General features: G+C 51.4%; 2 protein-coding genes across 3 annotated transcripts; one reads left to right on the forward strand and one right to left on the reverse strand.

Annotated features, from left to right (window-relative positions):
- Positions 1-1,113: 1,113 nt before the first annotated feature.
- Positions 1,114-12,084, reverse strand: Mthfsd (methenyltetrahydrofolate synthetase domain containing). 2 transcript variants are annotated; one of them, XM_075977478.1, is made up of 8 exons: positions 12,016-12,084; positions 10,755-10,858; positions 9,518-9,631; positions 8,347-8,460; positions 6,533-6,623; positions 5,550-5,662; positions 4,611-4,736; positions 1,114-2,196 (listed from the first exon to the last, which is right to left on the reverse strand). In XM_075977478.1, the coding sequence occupies exons 1-8, from the start codon at positions 12,029-12,031 to the stop codon at positions 1,750-1,752; spliced, it is 1,125 nt and encodes a 374-aa protein (XP_075833593.1). In that variant the 5' UTR covers positions 12,032-12,084; the 3' UTR covers positions 1,114-1,749. The 2 variants fall into 2 exon arrangements, with proteins under 2 accessions (XP_075833593.1, XP_075833594.1); XM_075977479.1 differs by lacking the exon at positions 9,518-9,631 and adding an exon at positions 9,662-9,775 and having other exon boundaries at positions 1,616-2,196.
- Positions 12,085-22,613: 10,529 nt separating this feature from the next.
- On the forward strand, positions 22,614-25,318 carry Foxc2 (forkhead box C2). The gene has a single exon (XM_075977481.1). It carries the CDS (start codon positions 23,041-23,043, stop codon positions 24,523-24,525), a length of 1,485 nt encoding a protein of 494 aa, XP_075833596.1. The 5' UTR covers positions 22,614-23,040; the 3' UTR covers positions 24,526-25,318.
- The last annotated feature ends 1,898 nt before the right edge of the window (positions 25,319-27,216 follow it).

Genomic DNA, 27,216 nt, shown 5'->3' on the forward strand with positions numbered 1-27,216 from the left:
AGTTCAGAGGTCAACCTCTGCTGTTCTCTGCTCTTGCTGCTGACAGTTCCCAAGTATTTGCTGCTGCTCAGTTCCCTGAGGAGTTTCTGCTAGGATCTGGTTGGACATGCTGGAACTGAGGAATCTCTCTGGGATCTGCAACCGCTTTCTGTAAAACTCATTTCACCTACAGGGGTCTGAGCTGCCCATCAGTCATGGCCCCAACTACTTCTGAGTTTTGCTGCTGTGGTTGTGTGCTCAGTACCCAGAGGTCTGACAAGGTCTCAGATCCCCACAGCTGAAGCTACAGGTGCTTGTGAGCTTTGTGACATGGCAGCTGAACTCAGGTCTTTTGGAAGGCTCTTAACAACTGAGCATCTCTCTAGTCCCTTCTGTTACATTTCCAAAAGCCTAATTATAACAGGTGCTGGGAAAGGCACTTTCCTGCATTAGCTAGTTTCTCGGCACTGTGAAGATGCCCAGAAGGGTTTGGTTCAGCTTCAGGTATCAGTCCGAGCCATGGCAGGAGGCTGAGACTCTGTTCTCATCAGAACAGCCAGGTGCAGGGCAAGCACACATAGGAAGAGGCCAGTGTGCTGGCTAGTTTTATGTCAACTTGACACAGGCTAGCGTTATCTGAGCGGGAACCTCAACTGAGAAAACGGCTCCAGAATAGTGGGCTGCAGGCAAGTTTGTAGAGCATTTTCTTAGGGATTCATGTGGTAGGGCCCAGACCATTGCAGGTGGGGTCATCCCTGGGCTGGAGGTCCTGGATGCTATAAAGAAAGTAGGCTGAGCAAGCTGTGAGGAGCAAGCAAGCAGCACCCCTCATGACCTCTGCACCAGCTCCTGCCTCCAGGTTCCTGCCCTACTTGAGTTCCTACCCTCACTACTTTTGATGATCAAAAGGTCAGAGCAGCTCAAGGCCCGCTTCCCACAGCCACTCTTCATAGCACCTGGGACAACTTGGAAGGGGTGGTTACTGAACTAGCACTGAGTGACTACAGCTAGGTCCCTGCAAGGAGTTGTGTGTCACAGGATTGTTTTTCTAGGCCTGCCCTTCTGGGGCAAAGGACAATGTCAATGGACACTGTGGAAGACCCACTGGTAAAAAAGAGAAACTTCTCAAGCATGCACATTTGATAAATGCTTATTTTGACTTTTTGCCTAGGATCAATGGCACAAGTACTGCATCTTGGCAAGCATAGGCAGCTGCCACCCCCCTCTCATTCTCACTGACGGACAGTGAGGCCCTGAGCCTGTGGAGTTAAAGCTGTGCCGCCTGGGTAGACACTATCACACACGTGCACAAGTGGGGTTCCCATTCTCTGGGTGCAGAGCCCCTTACCCACTCCTGTTCTGCTGGACTGCGGCTCTGCTGCCTGCCCTGGATCCCTGCCCCGGCCTCTTCTCTGTGGGTCTGTGTTCACTTTTACATCTATCCTAAATCGGGTCTCCATTCTCCACCTTTTGTCCCTAGACCTTCTGCACCCAGAGGGCATATCACACAGACCTCACAACCAGGACCTCACAACCAGAACTGGAATGGGTCAGTTCTCCGACTTATTGTCGGAGTTTGTGGTATCCCGAGAGTTGTGATGTGCTGCTCACCACACATCCCTACGCATTAGGAAAGTGTGGCCTCTTCCCAGGAGGAGCGGAGCCTAGGCCTCACACAGCAGCAGGCTCCCATCAATAGCAAACTACCACACGTCAGAGGCATTCCAACAAGAGACGGCATAGCTCTTCCATTGGGGGCTGCTCACCAGGTCACATATCCCTCTGCTGCCCCAGTGCCACCCTCAAGGAGTTGGCACCTAGATGCAGGCCCTGAAGGCGGGAGGCAGCCTGCTGGGCAGCAGCTGAGTCAGCATAGTGTAGAATGGCCCTGTGCTGTGGCCCCTGCCAGGTAAGCCTCAGGGGCACTGCCCCCAGCTCCTGGAGGGCTCTCTTCAGTTCACGCACGCGAGCATTAGAGGGCAGGTTTCCCACGTACACAGTGGCAGCTGGTTGGGTGTCCACCCCGTGCAAGGGGCTATGAGACCCTCCTAGGGAAGCTGCTTGTGACTGCGGTATATCCCGGGGTCTCCTCATGGTGCTTGGAGCTGGGTGCTGGCTGCCAGGCTCAACTTGAAGAGCGACGTCTTTTCCGGCCCGCTTCTCTCGCTCACGGAGGATCCTGAGCACTGGGATTTTCGTAAGCATCTCACAACTGACCTGGAAAAGACAGTGACCTCAGTCGGAGTCTTGGGGTGACCAGGGGGTAGTCACACCAAGGCCACACCCACACACTCAGGAGGGACTCCGGTAACATACACACCATATGACTGAAAGGGTGCTGAAGGCCCCAGCTTTGGGGAGATAAGTAAGACTCCACTGCATGTTTAATTTTATTTATTTCTCTGATGCTAGGGGTGAAGCACAGGGCCTCACATGGGCTAGACAAGTCTTCTACCACTGCGCTACAGCCCAGCCATTTCTTTTTATTTGGAGAAAAGGCCTCATCATATTGCCCAAGTTTGCCTGGACATCAAACTTGCCATCCTCCTGCCTCAGCATCCAGAGTGCCCAGATGATAAGCCTGCAACATGAAGCCAGGCCTGGATTCCATTTCTTAATAGAAAGTCACCAGCCTGCAGCTGAGCTCCAACCCCACGGCAGCCTAAATGAAATCCTGACACTCTGACGTCCTTCAGACTGTCCCTTCGTGTGCCACAGCAAGGGTGGAATGGGCCTCTATCTTTCCAGAGGAAGCAGCTGGGGTTCCTTTGTGGGCCATTCACCCAGAAGAGCGCCTGCAGCCAGTGGTGTTAACATGGCCACAGAGGGCAAGTCCTTGCCTACCTCCAGGAAAGTGCCTGTGGCCGGGACGGGGTCCTTTACAAGCCCAGGAGCATCTCTCGGATCACACCGAGGCCTGGCCCTGCACACTGCCAGGCAGGTCTGACACTAAGCATGACTTGTGCAGCATTCCCTAGCAGTGGGCCACCAGGTTGTTAAATGACAGTTTGCGGAGCTCAGCATCAGCCTGTGGGGCTTTCGCACAGGCCACCTGTGGTCCTACCAAGTTGGTAAAGTTGCCTGCAAACATCCCAACAACCTGCAGAGGCAGTGGAAGGCAGATCACCATGTGAGCAGTGTGCCTTGGAGGAGGAGCCAGGTGCCTGATCCGTGTGCACAAACACGGCTGGAAGCGTGTGGACCATCAGCAGCCAGTTTGCCAGTGGGATGCCTGGACTGAGCTGGCAGATCAGCCTGAACAGCAGAGCCTGCAGTGGGCCAGGAAGCAGACTTGTTCAGTCCTTTCTGACACTTCTCATCCATCAGAGGCAAGCTTTTCTTTAACTTTGGAGGCAGAAAACTGGCAAACAAGCAGTTACTGAGAGAACAGCCACGGCTCCAAGACAGGGTTTCCTGTGTGTATGTGGGGGGGGGGAGGTGTTTTTTGTTTTTGTTTGTTTTTATAGTTGATGCTGCTGTTGGGTTTTTTTTTTTTTTTTTTTTAGAGTCTCACTATATAGCACTGGCTATCCTGGAACTCACTATGTAGTCCAGGCTGGCCTCGAACTCACAGAGATCCACCTGCTTCTTCTTCCCGAGTGCTGGGATTTAAGGCGTGCACCACTATGCCCAGCTCAAGGCAGGGTTTCTATAGTGCACACATCAGATCAGCACTCAGGCTCTGGGTTCCTTTCCTATGAAGTCCAGCAGCACAGGAGCTGAGCTGTTAGGATGGCATCTCCTGGTGTTCAGGCTACTATGGAGCCAGGCACTACTCCTCTTGGGAACAGCCTGTTTTGAGTAGGGAGTCATGCCACCCAGCATGGCTTGGCTCACTTCTCCACAAGTCCCAACCACATTGGCTCTGCCATTTCCCCACGGATTACATTTGGGCTAGCAGAATGGGTTGATGTCGCTGTCCATGCTTAGGGGATTCTGTTTTTACTAGCTGGCAATTAGGAATGGTCATTACGTTTTATCAACGTGCCACATGAAATGAGAGCTCTACTTGTTAATCAAACAGAAAACAACATCTTCATGCTCCATCCTCCAAAAATTCCAACTCAGATTTGGTATTCATGTGTCAATTACCTAGAAGTTTGCAATCTTTTGTGGAGGGTGGCAGTGTAGCTTGTAATCCTGGCTACTTGAGAGGCCTAGGCAGTGAACCCTGCCTCCAAAATAAAAATTAGCAAAGGACTGGGAGGCAGCTCATTAGCAGTGCTTGCCCGAGTCATAAGGCTGTAAGTCCAACCCCACAGAACTGCAAAACCAACAAACTATAAAAATGTTCAGGGTGTGTGCCACACCCTGAGGAATGATACCCAAGGCTCACCTCTGGTCTCCACACATGCACATATATGAACACAAATGCACGCAGGCGTGCACACACACACACACACACACGCGCACAAAAACACTAGCAAAGGCGCCAAAGTGAAGTGACCCTACCATGACTGCTTCCTAGGTAATTCTAGGCCTCAGCCTGAAGACATTACTTGGAGCTACACCACTCAAAGTTCCAGGTAGTGCTGATGTCCAGCCACACAGGACAGCAGACAATAGCCAGGCCATACAAGGAACTCTGATGGCCACTACAGTAGGCCATGTCAGCCACAGTAATAACTCACCTTGGACCAGATGATCCCTGTTGGCTTTGGGCGTGCACAGTCTGTAGCAATGACCCTGGTCGGAGTGATGATGTAGTCAACCGTGAGATCGTGGTCCTCTAGAAGAGCCTCAGGAATGTCAACGACCTGAACAAGGTAAGGCGCTGACTAGTCAGGTGACAGCAGGGCCCGGAAGGAACTGAGCAACTGGACGGATGATCTCCAGTGCGTGAGACCCAGGGTCTCGTCCGTCCGTCAACACTGCTCATCGCATGACCCAAGAACAGGTGCTGTGGAATACTGCTTTAACTACGGAAATATGTGTTACATTTGTTTATGTTGTGGAATATTACTTTAACTGGGCAAAGATGTGTTACATTTGTTTAAGCTACGTTTGTTTAATGATGTAAAGATGTGTTACATTTGTTTAAGCTACATTTGTTTAATTATGTAAAGATGTGTTACATTTATTTATGCTACATTTATTTAATCACGCAAAGATGTGTTACTGCTTTACCTTGTCTGCCTAAGGCACCTGATTAGTCTAATAAAAAGCTGAACGGCCAACAGCCAGGCAGTACAGGAATAGGCAGTGCTGGTGGGTGGAGAGAATAAGTAGGAGGAGGAATCTAGGCTCAAGAGGACAGAGGAAAGAGAGAATAAGGGAGAAAAAGAGAGAGATGCTGGGGCCAACCAACCAGGTAGCCACTAGGCAGACATGGAAGAAGCAGGAAAAATAGGACATAAAGAATGAAAGAAAGATAAAAAGTCCCGAGGCAAAACATAGATGAAGAGAAACATGTTAAATTAAATTATAAAAGCTAGTGGGACAAGCGTAAGATAAGGCTGAGCATTCGTAACTAATAAGTCTTCATGTGCCTGCTATGAATAGGTGTCTCTCTCACCCCTCCCTCTCCCGGAGCTGCTGAGGGGTACCAATGATAGATCTGCAGGACGTACCTGGCAGTCATGGACAATGGTAACGACCGGAGTCCCCTTGTGGACAGCTCCCATCGACACCATCATGGCATACTCAAGATCGGCATAGCCTTCTCCCTTCCCAATTCTCCAGCCTAAGAGACAAGGCAGGGGCACAGCAGAAGTGGGTTCCTATCAGGCCTCAGTGGAAAGGATGGGGTCTCAGTGTTCCTGTTGTCCCCAGCAATCCACGAGTGGCTCCGAACACTGAACGTGCACAGTGAGTGCATGGGGTGACCAAGTTTGCTCCTGTGAGCTGGCCATGTCAGCAAGACACAGTGAAAAGCAGTGACAGTGGCCAGGTGCGGTGGCGCAGCTGCATCAGCATGCAGAGGCTGAGGTGGGAGGGTGGAGAGCTAACGTCAAGTTCTGCAATCAAAACCCGAAAGCCATGAAAGGTCGGCAGGTGAGGACAGAGAACAACAGAGTTCTGCTTTGAAGGGCAGGTGTCTGATCTCCTGCCTTAGGAAGAGAAGCCAGAAGCAAAGGGGAGGTCAGGCTCAGCGGGGCTGCACGGTCACGGGCCTGAGAGAGGAAGACTAATCTGAGGTCAGCGTGGGATACACAACACTGACTTTAAAGGCGCGGGAGAAATTACGGCTCATTACCGCCTGCTCAAAGTTCAAGCTGGATAGTCCCAACATGGCAGAGGACAGGAAGAGGGGTGCTGGGGCTCCCGTGAGCCCCTGTGACTGTGTCACCTGTCAACTTGACAGAAGCTAGGGTCACCAGGGAGACAGGCCTCCGTGAAGGCCTGTGCAGACTATCCAGACTGCATTAGTTGAGGCGCAGGCCTCGTGCACTCTTCTGTGGTACCCGGGAGACTCTGGTCTGACTAAAACAGAACAAAGCCTATACAAGTGGCCAGTGAGTGGCTGGGGTCAGGCATGCAGGGCAGAACGACTGGCAGGGGAGAGTGGACAGGGAAGCCTTCACAACACCTGGACAGCCTGTCTCTAGCTTACCTTTCTCAGACACAGCAACAGATCCCACCACAACTAAATCCACGAGGACACTGGAGTCCAAGCCCACGGGGACGCTGAAGTTCCGCACGCCCTATAAAGGGAAACGGGGGCTGAGCTGTGGTCTTAGTGCATCAGAGTGGACGTGACTCCCACACTACCCTAGAGGAGGCAGTATCCCAGGACAGCCAGTCCAGAAACAATTTGAGAGCGTGTCTTCTACAGTTCTTACCCCAGGAAGAGGGACAGAGGGAACGAACCACACAAAGTCACAGAACACTAATGCCAAAACAACACCATAGGTAATCAGGTGGGAGCCACACACAACCGGGCCAGGCCCTGTTGAGTCTCAGAAGCTTCAGGTTCCTCATGGCACAGGACACCAAGACGAACATTAGAAATGGGGGCACAGGACATGGTCAGTACCCGCATGGCCATCGCTTCAGGCAGGGCACTCTCGCTTCTGGAAATGTCCCCCCAGTGGACCCACCCATCCTGACGATCAGAGGCCTGGATAGAAGGTGTGAGGGGACTGCCCCTGCAGAGCAGGTCAGAGACCTGGCAAGTCTCTTCTGGGATCAGTGTACGGCCTGGGTCTCCCTGGAGCATGCCACAGTGCATGCCCGAAGCACCCACTGTGCTGGAGCCTTATGCTGTCCCTCTCGGTGGCCATGAAAATAGGCTCCTCACTGCCTGAGTTGGGGCCCAGGACTGACCACTGCCCTGTCGCTGAGAATCCTGAGCTGCGGGCTTAGGATTGGCCAGAACTACGATTTTATCTTACTTTTCATCCTTTTTATTCTTTTCCATTTTCTTCAGTGCTAGGTAGAATCTGGGGTTTTGTACACGCTGGGGAGAGCTCTAATGAGCTACGTTCCACCCCCACCACAATTCCTTCTAATATTTCTTCTGAAGTGCAGTCTTGCTATAATGCAAGGCAGGCTCGGATCAGCAATCTCCTCTCCCCACCTTCCCCAGCAGCTGGTTTCAGATGTGTCCTCCCAACTTGCTCCTCTACACACACGTATTTTATCTTTATAGCATACTGTACACGTTTTTGTAAGCCATAGCCAATTTTTTCAATAAGTTATCAGAAAATAAAAAGTCATTCAACATTTACATATTAGACTCAAGGTAAAATCCCTTTAAAAGGGATAAGTAAAATCACATGGTGTTTATGGTTCTTTTTTTAAAAAAAATTATTTATTTATTATGTACAGTGTTCTGCCTACCTACACCCCAGAAGAGGGCACCAGATCTCATTATAAATGGTTGTGAGCCACTATGTGGTTGCTGGGAATTGAACTCAGGACCTCTGGAAGAACAGTCAGTATTTTAACTGCTGAGCCATCTCTCCAGCCCCGCGTTTATGGTTCTTTAAAAAGCTATCAAATGTGATTTAACGTAAGATGCAAATCCTGGCTCTCTAACACATCAATGAATTTACAGACTCTAGTCTAGCTGCGAAGTGTTTGATGACATGCAACCACGCTCCTGTCAGGAGTTTACAGCCTGCTCAGCAAAGAGGGTGCATCCTGCCCTCCACTGCTTCATCTAAACAGGCGGGAGCAAGCACAGGCGCAGACCAAATCTACCACAAGAGGGCACCAGAGTGCCCCGTGCTGTGTCTCCCCTGCTCTTGAACAAGCATTTCTAACCAACCAAACTATCTATCTGTTCAGGTATCTATGGCACAGGCAGAACTGGTGAATACTTTAACAGCGCTCTCGTGGCTCTGTGTAAACTCCATGGATTCTATTCCACGGTGCGATGACTCAGGAGGACAGTCCCCCAGGGTGGTCGCTTGTAGCACTCACCTGGGAGGTGGCACATTTCCTCAGTATGTCTTTAGTGGCTCCAGGAGGTGGTGTGATCTTATTAAACAGTCCTGTCCTCAGCCGTGGAGTTGGGACCAGCAATGTCTTTTTGCTCTTTGCGGGAAAAGACAATCAATTACACAGAGAGTGCATGTTTTTCCCCATGAACAAAGGGAATCTCTACAAAGGGACACCTGAGCATAGCTGGGCCGCTTCCCCTCTCATGCCTGTTTCCCGAGGGCCAGAGTGACCACCCCTAGTATCCTCCCCCACATCAGCAACAGCTCCCTCCGGCTGCTCCCTGCTGTGCTCCCTGCAGTGTGGGGTGTCAGTCTAGTTCAAATACCATCTCACTGCCTGGGAGGGGAGGTCAACACTCCTGCACTTCCACGAAGCCTCCTTGAGTCTCATGGGCCCAGAGTAGGAGCTGCATGTCACTGCTCTCCTCAGCACAGAGGCCTTGGGCCTCCCTTACCGCACAATGTCCTGCGCAGCTGAGGCTTCTGCCATGAAACGGGACAGCAATGGGGGACCAGCAAGTCACTCCATGGTCTTTGGCCATCCCAGGTTGATTTCCAAAGCTCTGTGCCTGACATTCAGTGCCAAAGCAGCAGCAGCCTTGGTTTGGCAGAGCTAGGTCAGTCGTCATCACATTGCCTATGCCACTCAGTGCATGCTGTGGCTCGGCCTGTTCACTTTGTCCGCACTGGTTATTATAACTGCTTAGAGCTATGTGCATTAAAATGCACACCAAGCTCTGGCCTCATACTACATGAGATGATAAAGTAGTTTGAATGAATGATGAGGGTGCTCTCTTTTCTTTGAGAAGTGGTCTACACATTTGTTTGTTTATGTCTTTTGAGACAGGATTTCTCTGAGTTGCTCTGGCTGGCCTGGAACTCACTCTGCTCTGTAGACCGGCTGGCCTTGGACTCACAGAGATCTGCCTGCCCCGGCCTCCCTTGTGCTGGGATTAAAGGTGTGCGCCACCATCACCTAACACAGACTCAGATTTCTAACTGAGGAGTTTTTGTTTCAAAGAATTCGAACATTAAAAACGAAGTGACAGACGGCTGCTGTGAGCTGCAGGTCACCTAGAGATGCATGCGCTCAGCAGTCACCTGGAGGGGGAGCGCTCCTGACGGAGGGAACCTTGGAAACATGGAGTTACCTGCAGTGCCAACAACCGGACACCTTCTAGGGGCTTATCAGGGTCCACTTTCACTTCCTGTGTCCCAGCAAAGACGTCCAGGTCTTTGATGCTTTGGCAAGCCAGGTAAGACCCCTAGGTAGGCAAAAACAGTGCTGCACTCACCTCCAGCACGAGGAAGCGGGCGTTTCTCTGAGGAGCATCGGGGTTGACTTTAATGGTTCTCGCCACCCTGAAAGCATGCAGGTGTGGGAAATGCTCCGCAGCACGAGAGGCACCCTGTGTAAACGTGGCTGCATGTCACCTTGGGGACGTGGGCCAAGTACGGCCTAGGCATCACAGCCCTGCATCCACCCAGATACAGGAGCCCACATTCCCCCAAGGAGACACTTCAGAAAGAACACAGGACAGAAAGGAACTAAGCCAGAATTCAAGTTTTTTTGGTTTGTTTTTTGTTTTTTAAAGAGATTTACTTTATGCTCTACTGACTTTATGCCAGAAGAGGGCACCAGATCTCATTACAGAGGGCTGTGAGTCACCATGCGGTTGCTGGGAATTGAACTCAGGACCTCCGGAAGAGCAGCCAGTGCTCTTAACCACTGAGCCTCTCTCCAACCCCAGAACTCAGTTTTTAAGGAAAGAAAACTCTAAAAAGAGTACAGAAGCTGAAGGGTTTCCACAGAAGAGCGGAGCTCACGTAAGCAGCATCATTTAAGGAGCGGGATGCCTGGAGAGGCCTCTCCTTCGCCTGCTCCCTTCACTCCAGACCTCATGAGCTCATCCTGTACCCTCTTCCTGTGCCCTCCTGCCTCTGCCTTTCCACTGCTGGGATGGCCAGCTTGAACCAGCTCCTGGCTCACACTGCCTCTTTCAGGCAAACTAATTTCCATGCAAACTATCAGCAATAGTCACCTTGGGTTAGGAAACAGGGCCAGGGCTTCTCTGGGCACTAAAGGCTGGGCTTCCCTCTGGGGGTTCCATAAGCTCCTCCATAAGTGGCTGAGGGAGGCCAGCTCTGTGAAAAGCCCTGGTAACAGCTACAGTGCAACCCTCCACCCCCACAGAAGCTGGGCCCCACTGGGTAACAGAAAGGAATGTGTCCAAACACAAAGAGCCCTCCAGGCCCTCCTGGATTCTGCCTCTGCTCACTGCGCCTCGAGGACCAATCCTACCAGAAAGCAGAGGAGCTGTGTTGCTGATGTGATTCTCCCAGGGATAACTTCATCCCCTTCTAACAAGCCCAGGAACACCTCCGTACCTTAAAGTTCGGAATCCTGTGATGCACAGGTCGGGGGAAGTCAGCTAAATCACGTGATTCCATATAGTCCCAAATGCGTTCACGGATGCCTTGCTTGGAGACACCTACGACGACAAAGGACTGTGACTTACTGATAAAAACCAATCCCACAGTGCATGTGGCCACTGTGCTCTTGTGACAATATCTGCACAGGAGTTTGGGTCCACGCCAGACCAGCTTAAGGTGCCAAGTCTTTCTTCGGGGCAATGGAAATATTAGTTTCCCCTCAAGCTCCCTCACCAGTTGGGAGAAGAGCTCCAAACTTGTGCTAGTGAAGTCATTTGCATTTTCTCTGCTGTGCCAGGGACGCCAGCAGACTTAGCCATCCTCTACTGATAAGCTACACAGGCCTTTTTTGAGGCAAGGTGACATTGTGTTGCACAGATGGGCCTTGAACCTCAAGCGCTCTTGCTTCACCCTCCCAAGCAGCAAGAGTTGCGAGTGTGGGCCACCAGGTTTGGCTAGAATGCAGTCTTGATTATTTAGGGGTGCAGAGGGTCAAACTCAGGGTTCTGTGTGTGTTAAGGAAGCACTCCATCACCGAGTCACACCCCCAACCTGCCTGGTGTATAGTATTTTTGTCTTTCTTTTTTAAAAGATTTATTACATACGTGTGTCCGCATTTGTTTACGTGTTTATGTGCACCACCAGCAACTGCGGGGGTGGGGTGGGGGAGCACGCAGGTGCCACCGGAGGCCAGGGATCAGAGGGCATTGGTCCTTTCTCTTGGAACTGAGTGTTGTGAGCTATCTCATATGCTTGCTGGGACTGATCTCCCGTTCTCTGTAAGAGCAACAAGCGCCCTTGACCACAGAGATCTCTCCAGCCCCAGCTTTGGTCCTTTGTAAATTTTGTGGCATTACAGAGTTTGCGAGGGCAGATCCCACCGACGGGCAAGTGGAAGCTTTCCAAACTTTCGCTGCTGGATGCGTACGTTTCCTCGTTTACAATGCTTTGTAGCGCAGGCTGTGAAGGCGCTGCGCGGTGTTCGAGGCTGAACGATCCCTTTGCACTCCCCCTACCCACCCACCCCGGCTCAGGCTATTTTAAATGCGTCGAGCCCGGCTGCGTGAGGGCCGGACTGACTCTTCCCTCGCGCTGTCAGCCTGGGCATCATAGCCGTAACAAGCCGGGTCGCATCCTCCACACGCCACGTTCGGACCATCAGGACTTTTGGGCAGGCCAAGCCTTGGTTTCCCCCATTGCCCACCGCGCTCCTCACCCGCCAGGGCCTCCATGGCCAACTCACGTCAGAGCGCGACGCCTTTCACGGTGACGTCAAACGCCTGCGCGTCACACTGCGCCTGCGCACTGAGGCTAGACTGCTGGCTACGCATGGGCGGGGTTCCTGCTTTGGGTCCCAGTTCTCCATCTTTTCGGCTTGCTGAACGCTGCAGATGCACCCAACACCTTTATTTGTTTATTTTACTATTTATTTGTATAAGTGCTATGTCTTCATGCAGGCTAGAAGAAGGAATCTGATTCCGTTACAGATAGATGGTTGTGAGCCACCATGTGGGTGCTTGGAATTGAACTTAGGGCCTTTGGAAGAGCAGTCATGTGCTCTTAACCGCTGAGCCATCTCTCCAGCCCGCCTCAGTGATTTTGAGTCAGCCGCTGGAGCCGCCTTAGAACGAAGGTGCCTGGGACACATACACACACACACACACACAACATGTATGCTTTTGTATTACGTGGAACATATATAACGCATATAGGGCTGACAAAATGACCTAGCCGGGAAAGGTGCTTGCTGCCAAGCCTAACAACTTACATTTCATTCCCAGGACCCACTGTAAGAGATGGGTTTGGGTTCAGGATCCCCAAGACCAAGTTCTCAGCACAAAGGAGGTTTATTTGCCACAGGCGGAAAGAATGCTGAGGGGTGGGGGGCACGGGGATTAAGAGGCAAAGACTGGAGATGAAGGGAGAAGGGGAAGGAAACAAGGGAGAGGGTAGGGATATTTGTGGAGGGGCAGGAGAAAAAAGGATTGCCACTGGATAGAAAGGAGACAGCTGGGGCACATAGGAAAATGGTGATTTGTAAGGTACAAGGGGGACTCCATGTTAGGATGAGGTGTTTAATTTTAATTGGGCATGTTAATTAGGTGAACTGAAGGCTAGACCTCTGTGGTCAGCCTTAGGAGGAGGAAGTATCCAAGTGAGGAAATAGACCTTGGCGGCTAGCTTTAGGAATGTATGCTCACACGTTTTTTTAGCAAGGCAGAGGGAACTGGGAAGATGGGCAAGCCTGCCAGAGCCATGTTTGCCTCACTTGAGCTAGCTAGAGTCCCTTCACACACATAGTTGAAGGAGAAAACCGACTCCCTAGAGTTGTCCTCTGACCTCCACAGACTGTGCTGTATCATGAGTCCATACACATATATCATTAGCGCACATACTAAATACGTGGGACATACATATACATGTATATGCAAGTATGTAGTATGTTTAGACCATCTTGTGTGTACATCTGTAGAGACATCGCTTGAAAGTCGAAGGAAACCTATGTACAGGAGTGGATCTGAGACTGAGGACACCCGTTGGGATTTCCAGCTCCCTGTGTCTCAGGACAAAGAACTGTCCTAGGGACATGTGGTTAGGCATAGAAATAAAGGCTGTTTATTAAAGAAAGGAAAGAAAACTCCTGAAATGGAGAGGGTGGTAAGGTGGAGACAGCCAGAAGCTCAAAAGTGTTGGGCCTGAAGGCTCCTGACTCTTCATGAGTCACTTACATAGACCCACTCCTGACTTTGTCCAGGAATCTTTTTTTGAGTGTGTGTGTGTGTGGGGGGGGTTCTCTGTGTAACAGCCCTGGCTGTCCGGGAACTCCCTCTGTATACCAGGTTGGCCTGGAACTCACAGAGTGATGGGATTAGAGGCAAATCAGGTGGCCTCTTTCATAGGATGTGTCTGTGTGTCCTTGGGCACACCTGTGTTTGTGGAAGTCAGGGGCAGCCTCAGGCTCTTTTCTGTTTTTTGTTTTTTTGTTTGTTTGTTTGTTTTTGAGATAGGATTTCTAGGCTTAACAGTCCTGACCTGGAGCTCACTCCGTAGACCAGGCTGCCTTCAAACTCACTGAGATCTGCCTACCTCTGCCTCCCTGAGTGCTGGGATTAAAGGCGTGTGTCACTACTACCTGGCACTTTTTCTTCTTTAGTTACTATAGCTATACCTGCTGGCTTCTTGCTGCGTGTTTAAAGGTGGCAAAAAAAAAATCCCCCAAATTGGCTGGTTCCCAATGCAGGGAGGAGTGGAGGGGCCTTAAGAGGTGACCAAAGCTGCCCTGGGTTTGTCTGTCCTCATGTACCCTGTGTTGGAGCATCTGAGTGGCTAGGGATGTCAGGTCAGGTTTGTGGTAGCTGCCCAACTTCCACCCCAGCCTCTGATGGAGGGTTCTGTTGTGGTTTTTTGTTCGTTTGTAGCTGAACTTCATTTGCACCTTGAAGAAATTAGACCCCTGTGAACCCTCTTTATGACATGTGACCTCAAGGCCGTCGTCTCCACTGATTCCCCAGCTAGTTAGAGTTTGTTAGCACTCTGCCCTTGCTGCCTACAGATCACCAGAACACAGAACAGTGCACTGTTTTTTGTTTGTTTGTTTGTTTTTAATTTTGGAGACAGGTACGTACTGTGCAGCCCAGGAAGCTGGCCTTTTTTAAAAAATTATTTATTTATCATTACACAGTGTTCGGTCTGCATGCCAGAAGAGGGAACCAGATCAAATTACAGATGGTTGTGAGCCACCATATAGTTGCTGGGAATTGAACTGAGGACCTCTGGAAGAGCAGCCAGTGCTCTTAACCTCTGAGCCATCTCTCCAGCCCTGGAAGCTGGCCTTGAAATCACAGATCCACTGTCTCTGTCTCCCGAGTGTGAGTGCCAGGATCAAAGGTGTGCACTGCTTCACCTGGCAGGATTCAATTTTTACTGGTTATTGTTTCTGAAGTTTTAGGTTCACAGAAGAAGTCACAGAGAGTCCCATACTCTCCTTCTCTCCTGGTAGCAGAGCCTTCCCCAAGGTCACAACTCTGCCCGAGTGGGAAAGCTGTCACGAGATTAGCACAGTCAACTCGCGGTCAGTTGTCACCCTGGTACACAGCATTCCTGGTGGGGTAATACAGTTTCCCGTGAAAGATGGGAGTGGGGGAGGGGACAGTATTTCAGGGATGGGAAATGGGAACAAATTTGGCTCCAGCAGAGAAGTGTTGTGGCTGAGAGCTGAGGGTGTGTCTGGACATTGGGATGAATCAGGGTCACCTTTGCTCAGGGAAGATCACCAATAGGGAAGCTGCTAAGTCACAGCTAGAAGGTGTACAGCAGTGTTCAGGCAGGTGGGGGGCAGGGAAGCAGAAAGTCAGGAGAAAGGAGGAGGAGAGTGGTGGAGTTAGAGGGCTATAGACTAAGGGGTGTCACTATGCAGCTTGGCTGATGGCAGCGAGAATGTCCAGGAATCTCCGAGGTGTCTCCGGATTCCTGGTCTTGCCAAAATGTACAGTCTCCCATGATGGCTGCTGAAGAGTCCAGAAGAAGAAAACCATGAAGAGCAGAACAGGGGGATGGAGAGCCCAAGAAAACATCCTAGTGTCTCACTCAGGAGCTTGGCTTGCTGTTAGAATTCCCCAAGACTTAGTGCTTTCTCTCCTCCTCCTCCTTCCTCCTCTTCTTCCTTTTCTTCCTTTATTGAGACAAGACCTCTCTACATAGTCCTTGCTATTCTGGAACTCACTAAGTAGACTAGGCTGGACTTAAACTCAGATCCATTGTACCAGGTTTTCTTTTGGGCCACCAATCAGCTCCCAAATCCTGATATGGAGACATATTAGTTATGAATGCCTGACTTTAGCTTAGACTTACTTCTTGCTGACTCTTATAACTTAACCTGTTTCTCTTCATCTACGTCTTGCCTTGGGGACTTTTACCTTCCTTTACTTCTGCATCTTACTTTCACTGCTTCTCCAGTCTGGCTAATAATGGCTGTCTGGCTACCCCCAGGAGTCTCCCTCTCCTCTCTGGAACCTAGATTCCTATCTATTCCTTCTGCCTGCCAGCCCGGCCTATTCCTCTCCTACCTAGCTGTTGGCTGGTCAGCTTTTTATTAGGCCATTAGGTGCCTTAGGCAGGGAAGGTGAAACAAATGCAGCACATCTTTACATAATTAAACAAAAGCAGCAGGAACAAATGTAACACACCTTACATTGTTAATGGAATGCAGCAGAAAGAAAAGTAACAAACCTTTATACAGTTAAGGTAATATTCCACAGCATAAACAAATGTAACACATCTTTTAAGTATTCCGTAACAATTCATCTGATTCTGCCTCCCAAGTACTGGAATTCAAGGTGTGTGCCATCATGCCTGGCTACTGTTTCCTTTTCTGCCCCTCCTCCTCTCAGTCTTCCTCTTTTTCCTCCTTCTTCTCCCTCTTTTTCTCCTTTCCTTCTGCCTCTTCCTGCTCCTTTAGATGTTTTAAGACAGGGTCTTACTGTCTGTTTCTGGCTTTGAATTCACAATGTTCCTGCCTCAGCCTCCCATGCTCCCAAGTGCTAGGATTGTTACAGGCCTGTGTTACCACACCTCAGCTGGTGTTTTCTTTTCCCGTGTGTGTGTGTGTGTGTGTGTGTGTTGGGATGGTGTTTACTATGTAAGCACACATGAGGACACTGTTGTCACCCTCATAAGTCATCCACCTTGTTTTTTGATCATCCAGAGGAATCTGCCTGTATTTCAAAATCTGCTGGATTTCCAAGGGCCCACTACCACACCCAGATATTTATTTTTATTCTTTAACATGGGTGCTGCTTACAAGGCTAACACTTTACTGACTGAGCCATTTCTTACTCCAAATGCCTTCTAACTTGGACATGTGGCATGAAGGAGGAAATGGTGCTGTCCTGTTTAGTGACCTCTGGTTTCTAGGATTGTCATTACTATGGGAGACAACACGGTCAGACTGAGCTCTGAGAAAGGACTGGGACCTGGACTGGGACCTGGACTGGAGACCAGCACCTCTCTGTGCAGACACTTGGTTACCGGCCTTCCAGGACCTGGCTCACTCTCCTGAAGCCCTCTTAGATAAAACATATTTCCCTGGAAGTGGGGGAGGATGCCTCTCCAGTAGATTTTAACAGTCATTCATTTATTTATTTTGGATTGGGAGGCAGGACCTCAGAGCCCAGGACCTACTTGGTGGAAGCACAGAATGGACTTCTGATGCCTGAAAGTTGCTCTTTGACCTCCACAGTCACCTTGGCCCACATTCCCTTGCCCCACATAAATAAATGCAAAACATTTTTAATTTAAAAAGGAAGAGATCTTAGCAGCAGGGTTCTAGTCTGCCCTGCCCCTACTTCCTTCTGCTGTGTGTGTGGCCTGGCAAGAAATGGAAGCAGATCGCGTCAGACTGACTGGTGTGGCTGAGAAATAGAACAGGGTCAGGAGTGTGTGTGTGTGTGCGTGTGTGTGTGTGTGTGTGTGTGTGTGTGTGTGTGTGTGTGTGTAGGGGGACATAGGTGAGGCATCAGAGGAGGAGGCTGGGGAGCAGGTACCTGAACTTGAGGGACAGCCGAAGGCTCAGCAGGTACAATGGGCCTGAAGAGGGCAACCCTAGTTTTGTCACCCCTAAAGGGGATCCCGTGGTATAGGACAGGGGTCCTGTTGTTCCTGTGAGGTCCCAGTGTCAGTCTTAATGGCCTCTTTGAGCCACCAGTCCAGATTGGGGGATCTGAGTCAGCTCGTGCTCAGAGCTGGGAATGTCAACCCTGCAGGCTGCAAATCCCACAAAGGCCAAGTGTCTACCTTCTTACCTCTTTCTCCCCTCGTTCCTTTCTGACCTCCTAGTGCAGGTTCTCAAAGGGAGGAGGGTGAGTCACAGTGTTCACAGCATCAATTCGGGGCTGGAGTTTGAGAAAATCCCGGAACAGTGGTAAAGGGGACACTTGGTGATTCTTGGCGAACGTCTCCATCCATTACTGTGGAAAGACCTTGGCTTTCTGTCATTTTTTTCTGTTTCCAGAGTTATGATGATATTTTGAGTTTTGAAAATTTCCAAATTTAACAGAAAACTTGCAAGAATGGTGCAGCGGAGGCCCTAATTTAAAAGCCATTTGTAGGACCCTCTTCCTGTTCCTGTCACCTGTGTTAGTGCTGATCGTCAACTTGGGAGAGGGGACTCGGGCATGACTGTGGGGATTACCTTGATGGCCTTAATGGAGGTGGGAGGATCCAACGCTGCAGACACGTCCACTCCCTGACTGGAGTCCTGCACTGTCTGAAAGAGAACGGAGTGGAACACTAGCATGGCGGCTGTCATGTGAGCAGCTGCCTCAAGCTCCTGCCCTGTGACAAGATTCCCCCCACCCCAAAGATGAGGAGCTGTGAGCTGAAATCACCTTTGTCAGAGTGGTTTATCATGGGCAGTGGTGCAGAAAGCCGGCTAAGGTGCCATCATTGATGAGTATTTACTCCCCCTCCCTCTGCTCCTTCCTCCTTTCTCTTCCCTTCCCTCCCTCTCCCCGCCTTCCTGTTCTTCCTCCCTGATTCCTCTATCCCTCCCTTCTTTTCCAGTGCTGGGATGGAACTCAGGGCCTTGTGTGCCAGGCAATCACTCTGCTCTGCAGCACATCTCCTTTCAAATCTTTTCGGATTTGCACAGACTGTGACATTAGCCCTAAATATTATGACACATGTCTGCTCCAGCAGAGCGTGTTCTTACCTGAGCACAGTCCCATCTCACTCAGGGATCTTGACCTGGGAGAGATGGCTATACTACACACACTCTGCATTCTGATTGCCTCAGACCTGCCTGCCCTTTATTTGTTCTGAACTTTATACCACCTAGCATCAAACACTGCATGTAGCCGCTGGGTCTCCTTAATGCCCTTTGACCCTCCCACCCTCACCCCTATCTTCACCATCTCAACTCCAGAAAAAGAAAAGTCATTCTCGGTAAAAATGAGTTTGGATCCATCAAGGGCTGAAACTTCTGTCCTGTAAAAGGTAATCTCTAGAAGCTGACTTGTGAGGGTTGTTTAAAAAGTAGTCCTGAGGCTGGACAGTGGTGTTCATACCTTTAATCCCAGCACTTTGGAGGCAGGGGCAAGCAGATCTCGGAGTTCATGGCTAGACTGGTCTACAGAGTGAGTTCCAGGATGACTAAGGCTACACAGAGAAACCCTGCCTGGAAAAACCCAAATAGATAGATAGATAGATAGATAGATAGATAGATAGATAGATAGATAGATAGATAGATGATAGATAGATAGATTGCGGTTCTGATGGGGTATGGTATCCACATAGCAAGACCCTGTCTCAAAAAGGGGGGATGCCTCTCTGTCCATGTCTAACTCACAGGTCAGTTGTTGTTTTGTTGTTTTTTTTTTTTGTTTTTTGAGACAGGGTTTCTTTGTAGCTTTGGTGCCTGTCCTGGAACTAGCTCTTGTAGGCCAGACTGGCCTCGAACTCACAGAGACCCGCCTGCCTCAGCCTCCCGAGTGCTGGGATTAGAGGCGTGTGCCATCACAACCCAGCACAGGTCAGTTCTTAAGTAGCCTGGGAACCTGAGACTCTTCTGCTATCTCATTCCTAAAACTGAAGGCATCTCCTGAGCCCAAAGGATGCTAATCAAAGAGCTGAGAACAAAATCGGCTTCCAGCTTTCTTGCATTGGTCCATGCATGGGCCTGAAAGACAGAAGTCTCGGGACCCTCCAGAAACGGTCTGTCATTTCACATCCTAATAGCTCTCTGCTTAACTTCCCAACCCTCCCACAACACACCTCCGCAGGTGTCAGGCAATTCTAGCCAGCGAGGATGTGCAGAACCTCCTTGCTGCTCTGGAAACTTCCAATAGTCTCAAAAGATGTTTCTGTCACTCAGCAGCCTTGACACATGGCAAAGCTATGGAAAACGACTTTTTGTAAGCTAACTGCCAGGCCCAGTTGACTTGACCTTCTTTCTAAGTTTTTGCACGTTTTATTCTTGCAGTGCAAAGCACGCTGGCGTCCACGAGGTGTCAGCACCTTCATTAGAACCAAACCTGTCTGGCATTCTTTGCTGTTCCCCCCCCCCTTTTTTCGATGTAGTTCCCCAGTTGGCCTCACGATGGCACCATCACCCACGGAGTGGTGTCTCCAGGTGCTGGAGTCGTGGCGTCTGCGGAGGAAGAAGGGTCGGGGAGGCAACTCTCTGCCCTTTTCATCGCTTATTATTTGACTAACACACAGAGCCCTCCGGGGTCTGATTTGCTTTCGTCTAGCTGACAATAAGACAAGGAAGAGAAGGAACAGGCAATAAGCAAGAATGTAGCAACTCTTAGACCGCTGAGGCCTCTGCAGGCTGCCGGAGCCGCGTGATGTGGTGCCTGCCAAGTTCAGGTGTGTGCGGTGTTGTTTTAGAAACCGGAACACACAGATCTCTCTTTGCTCTATAGAAGTTGGAGGAGCCCAGGTTCAGAGAGGGGGAACGTCCCTACCACCTCTCTGAGACCGGGTAGTAACTGTATGTGACGGCTAAACCAATGTTCTTCCTAGCAGACACTGGTCATTCCTGGGCATACGCAGGCAGAAAGTGGCCTTTGGGAATTTAGATTTCTTAGTCGGAGTTGTTTGGTTTCTGCCCTGTGCTTTGATAAAGCTATTTAAGCGGACACACAGACAGACAGACAAACAGACAGACACACATGGACACAGGCATATATGAACGCACAGAGACACATATGGGCACACACGGACGTGGACACATATGGACACGCACGCACACACACACACCCCTCATAAGAACAAAGTAAACAGTGTCCCTGCAGGAAGCCCACAGATGGGGGGAGTGTTTCTTGATCAGTGAGTGGAATTTCCAGTAAAATCGTGAGAAAAATTCAACACTGCCTGCCACGAGCTTCAGGGGTGAAAAGGCACTTTCTGTCATAGTCATAAAAGAAAAACCTCCCAAAAAACACATGAACGCAAATACACTAGGGACATTGGAACAATAAGGTCTTAGTGGGAGCTTGAGAGTAGGGGGAAAAGCTTAAACCAGAACTCGGACCCGGGAAGCATTATCTTCCTGCTTAAAGAGGAGAAGGTGAAACGTGTCAAAGAAGAATCCAGAACAGCCACAAAAAAAAAAAAATGTGTTTTCCAAGATACTTCAGGTCAGGGGGCCTTGTACCTCCCTTCCCTTTAAATCCTGAGTCAAAGATAGCACACACAAATATTTATTTGATTGTTTTGATGGTAATTCACACGATGCCACTATTGTCAGCTACTCAAGCATCAACGCTGAAAAAAGAAGTCTCTAATGTCTCACCGCCTTTTGCTGAAAATCTAATGCGGGGGGTGGGGGGGGCACGGAAAACTGAAACAAATGTTTTATCTGTCGCCTTCTTCCCTACCCAACCGGACCAACAACTTCCAGAAGGTTCGGCGGGGCATAGAGCCTTTCCGAAGGGATGATGACCCAGTGCTTCTGGGGAAGTGGGCGAGCAGGGATCCGATGACGACCTGAGGTGTTGAAGGAATAAATAAGCACTCCACAAATAAACAAACCGTCCCTGGGATTCCTAGATGGAAGGCGAAAGCCTGAATGTTGGAGACCTCGGTGTGGCTACACAGCAAGGCTGGCAGCGATAAAAAAATCCTTCAGTTGCCAGGCCCTCTGAGGAGCCCTTGGTCTCCAGCTCACCTTATCAAAACTCAGCAAAACAAACACACTGAAATATAGTCAATTTACAAATCCCAAAGATGCTGGCCGCAGAGTGTGATCCGGCGCGGGCCAGGAACTCCGGCCGGAGGCTACGCAGTGCGAGCACTCCAGTAAGTCTCCAGCGGCGAGGCCCCGGGTGGAAAGCAGGCCTGGAACTCCCCACGCGGGGTGGGGTACCATGGCCTGGACTGCACTGGGGACACCTTCGGGGCAGCACAGAAATTAAAAAATCGCCAAAGCAATTTTATAGTTGGAGAAGGGAAAGCGACCAGATGGATGACACTGGAAGCTAGCCCGCGTCTATGCGGGAGAGGAGAGGGAGAAAACAAGTGGCCGACTCACGCGCTCCCTGAGCCTCACAAAATGGGCTGGAGGACGCAGATCTGTCACAGCTAAGACTTAGGATCAATTGCTCCAGAGGTGTTCCCTCCCGGCTTGGCTTTCCCACCGAGCTTTCCTCCCCAGCCCGACCCCCAGGCGTGGGAGCGAGAGGAACCCAATTCTACCACCCGGCCTCCTTTGTGGGTTCTTCTTCAACACTCCGACCTCGAAGCGCCCAGTGGATTTATTCACCATTGTGTTCAGGAGGCCCGGCCGGCTCAATCGGTTTGCTCTGAACCCATTACAACTAGGCCCCGATAATTAAGAAATCTAATTATTCGCCTCTTCACTCATTAATAAGAAAAATCTTTAGAATCTTTGCTACTTACAAGGTCTTGGTCGGGGCAGACCTTTGCCCAACTTCATCAATTCGATTTTAAATTCCAAACTAAACCTCTTTTTTTCAATTTTGTAAAGGAACGGGTTTTTATTTTTTGCTGTGGACACGTGGTCTCGTTAAACAGAATGTGATAATAAAATAAAATTTAATAAGATGTAACTTATTTTTAAAAGTCCTCAAGTTAACTTGAGCTACAGGGGGTGGAGGGGAGAAAATTCTGGCTAAGAGCGGCTGGGTCTTAGAGCCGACGGGTTCCAGCGCTTCTCGCCCTGATTGGGTCCATCCTCCTCACAGCTGCCAGATGATTGGTTCAAACTTCCTGGAGGGGGCGCGGCCTGAGGAAAGTAAAAACTCCTTTGAGCCTGAAGACTTTTGAAACTTTTCCCAATCCCTAAAAGGGATTTTGCTTCTTTTTCCGGGCTCGGCCAGGCAGCTTCTCCTCCGGACCCTAGCTCGCTGAGGCTGCGGGCTGCCGTTCTACTGGCGGGGCCCCGAGAGCCGCGATCTCCTTTCCTAGCGTTCAGAAGGGTCGGTCTCGCTCCGTGGCGTCCCTGCCGCCAGTTCAGGGCAGCCACCCGCTGGGCCGAGAGCGCGCGGCCAGCGGGGCCGCCCCGGGCGCGCCCTCCAGGATGCTGACCCGCCCGGTCGGCTGAACCCGAGCGCTCCCGGTCGGCCCGAGCGCCGGCGCCTTCCGCGCGTGGCTCGCGAGGCTGCCCCGAGCAGGGGCTGCCCGCGCCGCCCGGTCCCCTCCTGCTCTCCTGCTCCGGGCCTCGCTCGCCGCGGGCCGCAGTCGGTGCGCACAGGCGGCAGCCAAGCGCCTGGGACGCAGCATGCAGGCGCGCTACTCGGTGTCGGACCCCAACGCTTTGGGAGTGGTGCCCTACTTGAGCGAGCAGAACTACTACCGGGCAGCGGGCAGCTACGGCGGCATGGCCAGCCCCATGGGCGTCTACTCGGGTCACCCGGAGCAGTACGGCGCCGGCATGGGCCGCTCCTACGCGCCCTACCACCACCAGCCCGCGGCGCCCAAGGACCTGGTGAAGCCGCCCTACAGCTACATCGCACTCATCACCATGGCGATCCAGAACGCCCCGGAGAAGAAGATCACCCTGAACGGTATCTACCAGTTCATCATGGACCGCTTCCCCTTCTACCGCGAGAACAAGCAGGGCTGGCAGAACAGCATCCGCCACAACCTGTCGCTCAACGAGTGCTTCGTGAAGGTGCCGCGCGACGACAAGAAGCCTGGCAAGGGCAGCTACTGGACGCTCGACCCAGACTCCTACAACATGTTTGAGAATGGCAGCTTTCTACGGCGGCGCCGGCGATTCAAGAAGAAGGACGTGCCCAAGGACAAGGAGGAGCGGGCCCACCTCAAGGAGCCACCCCCGGCTGCAGCCAAGGGCGCCCCGACGGGGACCCCGGTAGCGGACGCGCCCAAGGAGGCCGAGAAGAAAGTGGTGGTCAAGAGCGAGGCAGCGTCACCTGCACTGCCTGTCATCACTAAGGTGGAGACACTGAGTCCCGAGGGCGCGTTGCAGGCTAGTCCCCGCAGCGCAGCCTCCACTCCCGCTGGCTCCCCAGACGGCTCACTGCCTGAGCACCACACCGCGGCGCCCAACGGGCTGCCAGGCTTCAGCGTGGAGACCATCATGACGCTGCGCACGTCGCCTCCGGGCGGCGATCTGAGCCCGGCGGCCGCGCGCGCCGGCCTGGTGGTGCCGCCGCTGGCTCTGCCTTACGCCGCCGCGCCACCCGCCGCTTACGCGCAGCCTTGCGCGCAGGGCCTGGAGGCTGCGAGCTCGGCGGGCTACCAGTGCAGCATGCGGGCCATGAGTCTGTACACCGGGGCCGAGCGACCCGCGCACGTGTGCGTCCCGCCCGCTCTGGACGAGGCTCTGTCGGACCACCCGAGCGGCCCCGGCTCCCCACTCGGAGCCCTCAACCTCGCTGCGGGCCAGGAGGGCGCGCTGGGGGCCACGGGTCACCACCACCAGCATCATGGCCACCTCCATCCACAGGCGCCGCCGCCCGCCCCGCAGCCCCCTCCCGCTCCGCAGCCTGCCACCCAGGCCACCTCCTGGTATCTGAACCACAGCGGGGACCTGAGCCACCTCCCCGGCCACACGTTCGCCACCCAACAGCAAACTTTCCCCAATGTCCGGGAGATGTTCAACTCGCACCGGCTGGGACTGGAAAACTCAACCCTTGGGGAGTCCCAGGTGAGCAATGCGAGCTGTCAGCTGCCCTACCGAGCCGCTCCGTCCCTCTACCGCCACGCGGCCCCCTACTCCTACGACTGCACCAAATACTGACGCTCCCAGCCCGTCCTTGCCTCAGGCCCACACCGGCTTCGCCTCCCCGATGGACCCTCTTCGACGGAGCCGCAGAAAGCGACGGAACGCGCCCCTCTCTCAGACCCGGGAGCAGAGAGCTCCGCGCAACTCGCAGGTAACTTATCCGCAACTCGGTTTCCGAGATCCCAGCGAGTCCCTCTAACGGGGACACAGCCCACCGAAACGAAATACCGATTTTTTAAAAATTTCCTTCCCCTACCCGGATACTGCGCCTGCTCCCCTTGGGGCTTCACAGATTAGTTTGTGGACCAAATCCCACAGGGACCCCTAATGACTTTCTGTGGAGACTCCCCAGGGGCGCATGAGGTCTCTTTGGATAGGGTGCCTTCTGTAAACGAGTGCGGATTTGTAACCAGGCTATCTTGTTGTTGCCCAGAGCCTTTAATATAATATTTAAAGTTGTGTCCACTGGATAAGGCTTCATCTTGCCCAACCGTTTCTGCCAAATTGAATTAAGAAACCAATGTGGGTTTTTCTCCCCACAGTACCATGATAAAATAGAATTCTCCTCTCAACTGTAGGTCTTTTACAAAACAAGAAAATAATTTATTTATTTTTTTGTTGGTGGTGGATAACGAAGTCAAGTATCTGATACTTTTAATTAAGGAAATGTGGTGGCTTTGTACCCTAGACGCCATCTGGAGTATTCCTAACAGACACCAAAAGACTTAAAAATTTAACTTCATCTGTGTTTGTCTTATGTGGTCTCAATGTTGTATTTACCTTAAAATAAACCCATGTTGTTTTTCTGCCCAAAGTTCGGACAGTGTCTTTGTGTTCTTGAATTAAAAAGAAATAAGTTGTAGTAAACCCACTTGTGACTATTTTATGGTGCAGGTGGCCTGGTACGTAGGTGCACATACGCGCCATGGGACAATGGAGCTCTCCTTTAGTAAAGAGAGGGCTCTTGATTTGTTGACGTATCCCACCCTGGGATTTTTCTCTCAAGACAGTCTGAGAAACTGTCCTACCCGCAACACACGGACAGGGTTGCCTGAGCGCAGCTAGCTGGTCTCCGAACAAAATGCTTTTCGGGATGCAGAAAACGCTTGCCAATTGTCAAAACAAGATGGTGTCGCTCCTTCTCGGTGTCCAGCTGTCCCCTGTTTAAGGGGAGAAACAGAGAATAGACAAAGGGTCACAGCTCACCACTCTTAGCTGAGCCAGAGCCTGGGTGAGTCCTGTGTCCCCTGCGTTTCCTTAAATGCGGACTTGTTGCCCTGTTAGTGTTTGAACCCTGCCCACAAGAGCGAAAGAGGATTGATGTATTTAACGGCTGGGGATCAGATTAGAAGTGACTTTCGATCTGATTTATTTATCAATTTGGGCTTCAAATATTTACCTCCTGAGGTGAAAAGGGAAGCCATGGTGCCCCTTAAAAACTCCATATTTTAGCGCTGACTGAAATCGATCTGGTTTTCAGCTCACCAAAGAACAGGGAGATTATTTTTCTTTCTAAAAATTTTTTTTTTGATAGGGACGAACCTCGGATTACCCTGTGGGGTGGATGTCTTTCTTACCTTTCTGCTGGCTGACTTCATTGCAGGCCTGTGTGTTGGTCTTTAGGCGCTCAGCATCATGGAGTCCCGTCCCAGTTGGTAACCTGTATTGTGCCCAGGGATTTTCCTCCTGCATAGAACACGTGGACCAAGGAGGACTTTGCAGGAGGTCATCTGCTTGGTTCAGTGGTAGCCACTGAAGCACGTGTATTATCTTATTGTTAAAACTGCTGTTTATGCTATTTTGAGCTGGAATTAGGGAATGTTTGAATCCTGATGATTCCTCCCATATGCGTAAGACAGTCTTTCAACCTACAGCACCAGAAGATGGCCCATGCTTCACAACCTTCCATAAAGTGGGGACGCAGAGGGCTTGCCTGGGCTGGGGCAGGTAGCTTAGGAGGAATTCTGGAGACGCTGGTCCCTCCCGATGCTGGTTTCATTTTGCAGCGCATTCTTCAAACCACTTGCCCCAGGAGAAGCGAACTGCTGCCCAGCCGGCTGGCTCTCTCCTTTCCCAGATGTTTCAGGGGCCTCTCAGAAAGCGTGCCCTCCTTTTAAGATCTGGAACTTTCTGGAGCCTGGTGACTGACCCAGAGGGAAAGAAAGGAGGTGGTTGGGAGTGGGGGAGCTCTTAAAGAGAACCCTTCTGGGGTAGGTAGCCAGGGAAAAGCCCCCGAGCAGGCCCTATACCAAGTCTTTCCTTGGAACACAGGTAGCTGGCTTGTGTTGCCGGCTTTTTCCAGGCGGCCTGGAGCAGCAAGAGTGAAAAATAGGGCCCTGGGAAATGTTGGTCTGGGGTGTCACTTCCTCTGGGCAGTGGAGAAGGATAGGCTAGGCAGAGGAGAGGAGGATAGGCAGAGGATAATGATAGGCTAGGAAGGTTGGGTTTCTAACTCTTAGGCTCACGGCTGTTTGGCTTCGCTGCAGTCTCCTTACTACCAGGGACTTATCAGTCCAGATCGATCAGGACGCTCCCCAATGTTGCTAGCAACAAGGAGGCAAGGTCAGGCCCCAATATTGGGGTCATACCAGCCACTCTGAGAGCTGGATACTCCTTGCACTAGAACATCTATGGGAACGCAGATTGTCTTTAGCTCACTACCCCTAACTCTGGTCTTCCTTAGGCCTCCGCTCTGTCCCTGGCAAG

The sequence above is a fragment of the Microtus pennsylvanicus genome, chromosome 6 (assembly GCF_037038515.1).
Source record: "Microtus pennsylvanicus isolate mMicPen1 chromosome 6, mMicPen1.hap1, whole genome shotgun sequence".
Classification (NCBI taxonomy): domain Eukaryota; kingdom Metazoa; phylum Chordata; class Mammalia; order Rodentia; family Cricetidae; genus Microtus; species Microtus pennsylvanicus.

What these genes read in the sequence shown, in the direction of transcription:
- Mthfsd (XM_075977478.1), bottom strand. An exon ending in TCCGGTTGTTGGCACTGCAG is followed by an intron (nt 8,461 to 9,517) that starts GTAACTCCATGT and finishes TTTCCCGCAAAG; the next exon opens with AGCAAAAAGACATTGCTGGT. An exon ending in CCATTGTCCATGACTGCCAG is followed by an intron (nt 4,737 to 5,549) that starts GTACGTCCTGCA and finishes TACCTTGTTCAG; the next exon opens with GTCGTTGACATTCCTGAGGC.
- Foxc2 (XM_075977481.1), top strand. Translation starts at nt 23,041, where the DNA reads ATGCAGGCGCGCTACTCGGTGTCGGACCCCAACGCTTTGGGAGTGGTG.